At 38.6% G+C, this 9,340-nt stretch overlaps 1 protein-coding gene across 1 annotated transcript in view; it reads right to left on the bottom strand.

Annotated features, from left to right (window-relative positions):
- Positions 1-9,340, bottom strand: part of Me2 (malic enzyme 2) — an 80,266-nt gene that overhangs the window by 24,852 nt on the left and 46,074 nt on the right. Inside the window, exons 11-12 of the mRNA XM_004623659.2 lie at positions 5,388-5,502; positions 2,454-2,596 (exon numbers count right to left, since the gene is read on the bottom strand). Coding sequence (XP_004623716.1) covers positions 2,454-2,596; positions 5,388-5,502 — 258 coding nt within the window. The remainder of the gene's footprint in view (positions 1-2,453; positions 2,597-5,387; positions 5,503-9,340) is intronic.

Below are 9,340 nucleotides of genomic sequence, written 5' to 3'. Positions count from 1 at the left end.
GTGGTTGTAGGGAGAAAGGAGCCCTTCTCCCTTGTTGGTGGGAGTTAAGACTAGTGCAGCCACGGTGGACATCAGTGTGGAGATTCCTTAAAAACTAAAAATAGAGGTCCCGTTTCACCCAAGCATTCCCGTCCTGCGTATTTTCCAGAAGAACTGAAAACATCGTATCATAGTGATACATGTGCCCCCTGTTTATAGCAGTGCAATTTGTCATAGCTAAAGCTTGGAAACAACACACATGCTCATCAGCTGAGGGATGGATTAAAAAAGGTGGTATTTTTGTACAATGGAGTACTATTCAGCTATAAAGAAGGATAAATTTGAGGCTTTTATAGGTAACTGTATGCAACTTGAGACAACTTGTGTAATGAGCACAACCAGTTATGCACATTTTTAATTTTTTTTAAATAAATTTTATTTTTAAAAAATAAAAAAAATAAAAATTTATGCCATTATTTTATGTAACACTAAGAAGGAATTCACTTAAACTATGTCTCAATCTTATTCTCTGTGACAGCATGACTTCAAAATTAGTTATAAAAATTTCCATTTAAAAAATTTATTTATTTATTTGGTACAGGGTCTCACTATGCAGCTCGGACTCATGGTGATCCTCCTATCTCAGCCTCCCCAGCTCCAGGATTACAGGTGTGCACCACCATTAAAAAATTACTTTCTAGGGAATTGGGGATTGTCATGGTTCTCACTGGGTGTCTCCCAGTGGCTTCATATGCTTCCCACATAGGGCTTTAGAAAGAGGACTGAATCAAGGGAATGCTAAAACTGCCTTCCTTTAGGAGGTGGGACGCAGCTGGAAGAGGCCAGAGCACAATCTGAGAAGGTAGACCTCCGGGTCTAGCTCCTCTCTGCGCTCTTGCTTCTGGCTGCCACACCACACACGGCTTTCCTCAGCCAGGCTTTCCTTTATTCCTTCCTGACTAAGAGCCAGCCAACTACGCGAAAGTGTGAAAACTGCAAAACCTCTCCTCTTCTAAGCTGCGAATGTCAGGAATTTTGTCCCAGAAATGAGAAAGTGACTATGACAGGGATACAGCTCAGCAGTAGATCCCTTTTCTTAAGCCTCAAAGCCCTGCATTTGATCTCAAACACTGCAAATTCTTATCTACTTACAGATCACATGTAAGACCACAGAAAGTGATCACATAGTAAACACTACAAATACTATAAATACTAATAGACTAGCAGGAGGAAAAAACAACTTTAATGGTAGGAAAGGTAGGCATTTATAACTGGAATATAATCTAACAACAGTGTTAAAAGTCCGAAAGCACCAAATCTTTAGGAGTCAGGGTTTTTGTTTTTTTGGTGGTACCAGGGGTTGAACTTAGGACGTTGCACTTGCCAGGCAAGTACTTATTCCACTGAGCTATTTCCCTGGGCCACAAATTTTTATAGGTCATTTTTTTTTTGTTTTTTGGGTTTTTTGTTTGTAAATTTCAAACAATCTAAATGAAAGTAAGCTGTTGTAGATAACATGCCTATAATCTCAGCACTTGGGAGGCTGAGGCAGGAGGATCACTGAGAGTTTAAGACCAGTCTAAGCTACATACTGAGTTCAAAGATAGTCTGAACTACATAGGGAGTCTCAAATAACAGAACAAAAAAACCAACACATGATGCTAGCAAAAGGAAAACTAGGGGCCGGGAGATAGCTCAGTGGTATAAGTGCCTGCCTGGCAAGCACAAGGTCCCAAGTTCAATCCCCGGTATCGCAGAAAAACAATGAGCAGTCAAAAGGAAAACTGAAGTCAGAAAACAATAAAATAATACCTTTAAAGTACTAAAATAAAGTATATGCCAACTTTTACTTCTATGAAGAGTGAAAATATCCTTTAAAATGAAGGCAAAATGAAGAAATCATCAAGTGAATTCATCAGACCCACACTCAAGAAAGGAAGTTCTGGTAGAAGAAAAATTATTTTGAACAGAAACACAGTCATGCAGAAAGGAAGGAATGGAGATAGAAAAAGCGAAAATGTAGGTAAATCCAAGTGAATAATTTGTGTATAAAAAGTTACATCATTTTGGTTTAAAATTTAGAGGAACAACAACAGCATAAAAAAATGACAGCATTAAGACAGTTAAGGTAGCTGCTTTCCAGAACTAACTTAAGCAATTTACGCCAGCCTGTGATGACACACAGATACATGTTGTCATGTCTAGGAAAACCACTAAAAGAACAGTCTAGAATGTTTAAGTCGGGGATGGTGGCGCATGCCTACAATCCCAGCACTCGGGAGGCTGAGGCAGGGAGAGCTCAAGTTCAAGGCCAGCCTGGGCTACATAGCCAGTTCAGTGCCAGCCTAGATTATATAGACAGGCCCTGTCATAAAACAATCAATCAATCATACACACAAAACACACAGAAAAGAATGTTTAATGAGCAAGTGAAAACAAACAGAACCAAGTCTTAGAATGAGTATTATTAATACCTCTGTAAGTGTGTATGCTTCTTCAGGCGTGCACTCAGCCTGTGCTGTTGGATTACTTAATGCAAATATTATCGGCCTTTCATTGATATTAGCCATGGATTTGATTACTTCAGGGGTAAAAAGCCGGCCAGCACCTGCCACTCCTACAACAATACAACAGAGAAAAAAAGCAACTTCAGCACAGGTATAATAAATTCTTTTCTGGTACTGGGAATTGAACTCAGGACCTTGCACTTACCAGGCAGGTGCTATGCCACTGAGCTACCTCCCAGCCCATAAATAATTCTTATCAATAGCAGTTCTGCAATAGGGTTTCCATAACAAAACTACAGATCATGTCTCATTACAGGCGTGGTGGCGTGTGCACCTGTAATGCCAGCTCTTGGCAGGCTGTAAGCAGACGGTTCACTACGAGTCTAATCTAGTAGTGAGACCTTGAACACCCTGTGTATAGACCCTTCCCTAAAGTACAGAAAAAAGATTTCGCTTAAATATTGTTTATCACCCATAGTAAATTACAGGAGATTAAAAAAAATAGGATATGACTATTACAATCATCCTGAAATAAAACTTGCTGCAATATGCGTGAATTCTCAGGCTATTAAGCTAGGTAAAATACGCTCATGGCAGGCAAATAATGCATGGCCACTTATTTGAAGTACCTAGAACAGTCAGAGTCTTTCAGATATAAAGTACAATATAGTTGGTAGGGGGTAGGAAAATGTGAAATTACTATTTAGTTTCCTGTACTTAGAAGTACAGGAGCCAAGTTATAGTTTCTATCTGAATGTCCCCTGAAGCTTCAGATACTTTTTTTTTTTGCAGAACCAGGGATTGAACTCAGGACCTTACAGTCGCCAGGCAACCGCTTATTCTAGTGAGCTATCTCCCCTGACCCTGAAATTACTATTTAATGGGTATAGAGTTGCACTAATTCTGAAGACTTGTCGCTTGACAATGGAAATGTACTTAAATGTATTGTACTATACACTTTAAAATGGTCAGGATAGCAAACTTTATGTGTACTTTACAGCTAAAAACTTAGAAAGTGAAATGTTGATTTTTTAAAACATGGTATGTCCAACAAAATGACAGGCAATCTGAAGGGAAAAGAATCATCTTGGCTAAAGCAACTTTTTGATACAATTGAGCTCACCTTTATTTTTATTAATCCCCATAATGTACTGGGCCATTATGATACAAAAATGAGTATCATGCAGGCAGATTATAGTTGGGAAAAAAACAACGAAGAAACAAAATCATAAAGGCTTCAACAGGTGCTATGAAAGAACCATATAGGCCTTTGTTACCTAACTTCTACGAGTCCTATGTGTTATCGACAAAATTATGACTGTGGATTCAAACTTGCAGCTACATAGGACATCAAATCACTAGTCTTTTAAAGACATTCTCTGTTGAGAGTTCTGTGCTACGCTGGTGTACTCTCATGTCAACCATGCAATACAAAACACACAGCAAGTTTTCGGCTTTGTTACCAATGAAAATCCAACTACACTGCATTTTCCTGGTGTGGACTCTCACATTATCTTGGTCTTTTATGATTTTGAGCCCAACAGTCATAACCATGATAAAAGTAAAGCATGATAAAGGGCTAGACATGCATCATCCTCAAAAGGCTGGGTGGGAAAATCACTTGAGAGCACGAATTTGGGACCAGTATAAGTAACAGTGAGATCTTCTTTAAAAGAAAAAAAAAAAAAAGGAAGGAGGGAAGAGTTGGAGGAGGAAGGGGGGGGGGGGGGGAAGATAAAAGCAAAGCATGATCCATGACCAGTTGCATAGCTGCTTGTATTTTAGAGTACAAGTAACATCTTTTAACTGGATTTTCACGCATGGCAACTGAGAAGTTATCACAGAAATACCACCCAGCCTCTATCTGTGGGGTTCTGCATATATGGGTTCAAGCAATTGCATACTGAAAATATCTGAGGGGAAAAAAATGCATCTAGCTGACAATGTGGTGCAAGCCTATAATCCCAGTGATGCAGATGCTTGAGGCAGGAGGATCATGAGTTCAAATCCAGCCTAGGAAAATCAGTGAGACCTTGTCTCAAAAAAAAAAAACAAAACAAAACAAAATGAAAACCCAAAAAACAACCCCCCTCCCACCTCCTCACAAAAAAACAGAAACAGAAAAGCAAAACAAAGGGCCAGCCAAATAGCTCAGCAGATTAAAGCACCTGCATGCTGGCGCAGGGGCAGGGGTTCCATCCCTAGGCCTGCTGCGCCAGCCTTGCCCCTGGGAGCGTGCTGAGACAGCAACTGAGACTGGGTGTGGTGGCATGTGCCTGCAATCCCAGCTCTTGGGAGGCTGTAAACAGGCAGATCACTAGGAGTCTGATCTAGTAGTGAGACCCTGAACACCCTGTAGACCCTTCCCTAAAATACAAAAAAAGAAAGAAAACCTGCACCTGTACTAAACATGTGCAGAATTTTGCCTTGTCATTACTCCTTAAACAGTATATTATTATTTAAAACATAGTACATAGAGGTGAAGGGACTGGAGAGAGGAGAAAGGGAGGACAGGGGAAGGGGACTAATAAGAATTAAGATACGCATGTGTTCCTACTCCCACACTGAATGCAATTTTTGGACTAATAAACATGGACTAATAAAAAATTAAAGGCTACATAAAGAAATACACAGGAGGAAAAAAAAATAAATACACAGGAGGATATGAACAGACATCATGCAAATACTAAAACATTTAATACAAGAGAATTAAGTATTGCAGAGTTTGGTTTCTGTGGTGAATCCTGTAACCAGTTCCAGGTCCCCAGATACTGAGGAACAACTACAAATTCTACAAGCAAGGTAATACATGTCAGTTCATTTTTAGTAATCCTACATTATATGGTGATCAGAATGGCAACAATAGTTAAGTAACAACTATTTATTAACAACTTTACTCACCAATTATAGCTGAAGGCTTAAGTATATTTACTGCGTCTTCAAAAGTACTAGGTATGTTCTCTGGGGCCAAGTGTACAAAAGGTTCCTGATGACTATCTATTTTGGCATCCCGACCCTGAGTTTTTAGATCAAAAACAGTATTTTTGGTAAGTATATATTGAAGATTAAGTGAAAACACATTATTATGAGTTACATGCTGTTTCTATAATAAAATATCTTTTCAGAGCTCGCCAGATAGCTCATCAGACTAAAGTGCCTGCTTAGGCAGATGCAAGGGCCAGCGGTTCGATCCTCCTGCATGCCATGCCAGCCCCATCCTTATCCCTGTCCCTGGCACATGCCAGGGATAGCCGATTGAGATTGGGCGTGGTAGCGCACGCCTGTAATCCCAATACTTGAGAGGCTGAAAACAGGAGAATCACTATGAGTCCAATCTATGTAGTGAGATCCTGTAGACCCTGTCCTAAATACAGGAAAAAAAAAAAAAAAATCACACCAAGTAAAAAGGTGAAGACAATAATCTCTCATAGTTCAGGTCAGGTTTTTCTACCAGATAAATTCAGATCAAGCAGATTTGTCACCATATGAATTTCTGAAAAAAAAAAATGGGGATTTGAGAGCTTTTAAGCTCTCTTTTAACTGCAGACAACTAAGAATTTTAATACTAGGAGCACAGAAACAAGAGGAAAAGGGAATTCTGTTTCAAGATAGCTAACTGAATAAAACATGCTCTCTTTCCTGAGTCTCCAGTTCAAACAAAAAAAAAAACATAAAAACTAAATCTTTTCATATTTCTGCAAAGTCAGAAGAGGCAACACTGACAGGTTAAAGTAATGAAGAATTTCTCAAAGATGTGAAGCAAACAAAACTTATTATATATTAAAACCAACCAGGGTAAGAAACCCATATTCTTACTGTGATACAATAAGACCTCCACCCAGAAGTGAATTTCTTCCATTAGAACTCCCAAATAACCCCATGTTAAAACCAGCAGGGGCTAGAAAACAATCATCAGTTGGCTGAGAAGTTAACAGAATACCGCCTGGACAGATGTGGTTCTCAGAACAGGTTTCTTGTGCTTGCCCCATCATTACCAAAGCTCTCGAGTGTGAGGGTTTAACAGAAAGCTCTCAGTTTCAAAACAAGACACCAAAAGAGAAAATCTATAGCCCACACACTAGTCAAGCTTACTGCATATGCTAAAAGCAATATATATTATGAAACTCCAGGTAAAGAGTCTCACTTGTGCTAAGAAAAACACTGCACCTATCAACACTATATTCATTTTATTTTATTCTATTTAACTTTTTTCTTTTTGAGATAGGGTCTTACTATGTAGTTCAGGATGGCCTTGAGCTCACTTTGCAGCCCAGGCTGGTCTTGAACTCAAAACAATCCTTCTGCCCCAGCCTTCTAAGTTGGCATTACAGGTGTGTGCCATCACACCTGGCCTACATTCATTTTAGACCCATCAATATGCTAAAGAATTACAAAACTTTGGATGAAATTAAGCACTACAAAAAAAATTAAAAAGCACCATAGAAATACATACTCCCCAGTGGCCCTCCAAAAATGTAATCCTTGCATTTTACATATATACTAACAAACAAATATGGTCATTAAGCCTCCCTGAGCTCAGCAGCAGTTTAATGGTTCAAAGCACCGACTTTGTATTCAGATTTTTTTGGCTTAAATTCGACTTACAAACTGCTGATTGAGGAAAACTGTGAAAAAGTCTCTGACCAATTTGAATTTTTCTTTCAGTGACTGTAAAATTTCACAGAAAAATTTTTTTAAAAAACCAGAATTTTTGAGAGGATTACAGGATAACAATATAAACTCATTACTGTATTTAAAAATCAAACCACTTGATGAAAAATACCTGTTCCATATTATGCCTAAAATGTTTGATATGCAGACAGATAGTGAGGTTAAGCTTAATAGCCTAAATTGTATGGTAATAACAATAAGCTTGTCTTCTGGATGGTTAACAACCTAAGTTTGCAGACCAAAATTAGAGAAAAAGGAGGCCTGCAAGGAAAGCCAACATTTTGGCCCTAGCCTTCTAAGGTCAATTAAGACTCAGGACATATGAGAACTTGTACCGTAACGTCATGTAACACAGTAATCTCCATCTGATCAAGGAGATTATGGGGCCAAAGAGGAATGTGATCAATGATGTAGAGTGTGCCTAAGGAGAGTCACATGGAGAGAAAACATTCTCTCAGGCTTTCACAGAAAGCACATTGGCCAAGCAATGGCCATGACTCATCTACATGGCTGACACTGACAAAGGTTCTACAATCTGAGGTACAGGATCTCAGGATAAATCCTCAGGGAATTTCATTGACCTTATCAGACACAAAAGCTACAACTCTTTTTGCATTGGTCCTGCTTTATCTTGGTCTTAACCATCCAGCAGAAAAGTATAAAAATGAAGTATAAGAAGTAAAGCCATGGTGTTATGTTGAGCTGTAGGGGACTCAGGTCAACAATTTCTGACATTGCCAGTCAAGCAGAAGACCCAATACTATTATGGGCTACTGGACTCTTTTAGAATATTTTGCTGAGTTTACACACCTATAATATTCAAATAACGGAACTTAACAACAAAAAGGGGATGCAGATAAATGTCCATTTTGTATCTGTGTATTCAAATGGCTAGGATCGATATACAATTACACTGTCTTAATGAATAGAATGATTTGTTCTAATGGTGTTTGTAAGTAGGATACCATGTCTGCATCTTGTACAGCAATTAACCTCTAGGAAGAATGTACACAATGTGTTAATTATTGAAACTGTCCTACCAGTTTGGTTTGAAACAGTCTCATTGCTATTTGTTTCTCGATAAATTTATGGAAAAAAAAATCAAACCATATGATTGTTTTCCATAGTTCTGTGAGACATGCTTTTGGAATTTTACTTGGGACTGCATTAAATCTGTACAGTAATTTTGGTAGTATGGCTATTTTCACTATTTTGGTTATTTCTACCCAAGAGCAAGGAATGTATTTCCAATTGCTGATATCCTCTTCAATCCCTTTTTTCCAGAGTACCATAGTTTTCAATGTAAAGTTCTTTTACTTCTTTTATTAGAATGACTCATAGGTATTTCTTTTTCTTTTTCTTTTTTTTTGTTTTTAGATGCTATTATGAAAGATGTGGTTTCCCTAATTTCTCATTTTTTCTCTCTCAGGAGTTTAACTGTGTACAAGAAGGCTATTGATTTTTGAGTTCTGACTTATTTCTTTCCTTTGTCTTGTTCCTAATTTTAGAGTGTAAGTTTTCAATTTTGCCTACTTAGTTTAACGTTGGCTGTTGATTTGTCATATATGGCTTTTATCAGATTGAGATAGGAACCACCTATTCTGATTTTTGGTAGGGTTTTTAGAATGAATGGGTGCTGGACTTTATCAGGAGCTTTTTCTGCACCTATTGAGATATTCATGGTGGTTTTTTTTTTTTTTTTTTTGGAAGGGTCTACAAGGTGTTCAGGGTCTCACTACTAGATCAGACTCATAGTGATCTGCCTGTTTACAGCCTCCCAAGAGCTGGGATTACAGGTGCATGCCACCATGCCCAGTCTCAATTGCCATCTTAGCCCACCCTGGGGACAGTGCTGGCATGGCAGGCCAGGGGCTGGAGTCCCCAGGCCCTGCGCCTGTTTACAGGCACTTTAATCTGCTGAGCTATTGGGCCAGCCCTTGTTCATATTTTTGTCCTTGGCTTTGTTAATATGGTATATTACATTTATTGATCTGTGCATGTTAAATCATCCCTGTATCTCAGGGATGAATCCTACTTGGTCATGGTATATCACTTTCTTGATGATTTCATGCATTCTGTTTGCCAGTATCTTATTGAGAATTTTTGCATTCATGTTCATTAGGCAGACTGGCCTATAGTTCTCTTTCTTGGTTGGATCCTTCTCTGGTTTTGGCATCTGGTTT

Source organism: Octodon degus, unplaced genomic scaffold (assembly GCF_000260255.1).
Source record: "Octodon degus isolate 3935 unplaced genomic scaffold, OctDeg1.0 scaffold00003, whole genome shotgun sequence".
NCBI lineage: Eukaryota > Metazoa > Chordata > Mammalia > Rodentia > Octodontidae > Octodon > Octodon degus.
The sequence above is the reverse complement of the archived record's forward strand: the minus strand, read 5'-3'. Positions and strand labels throughout refer to the sequence as shown.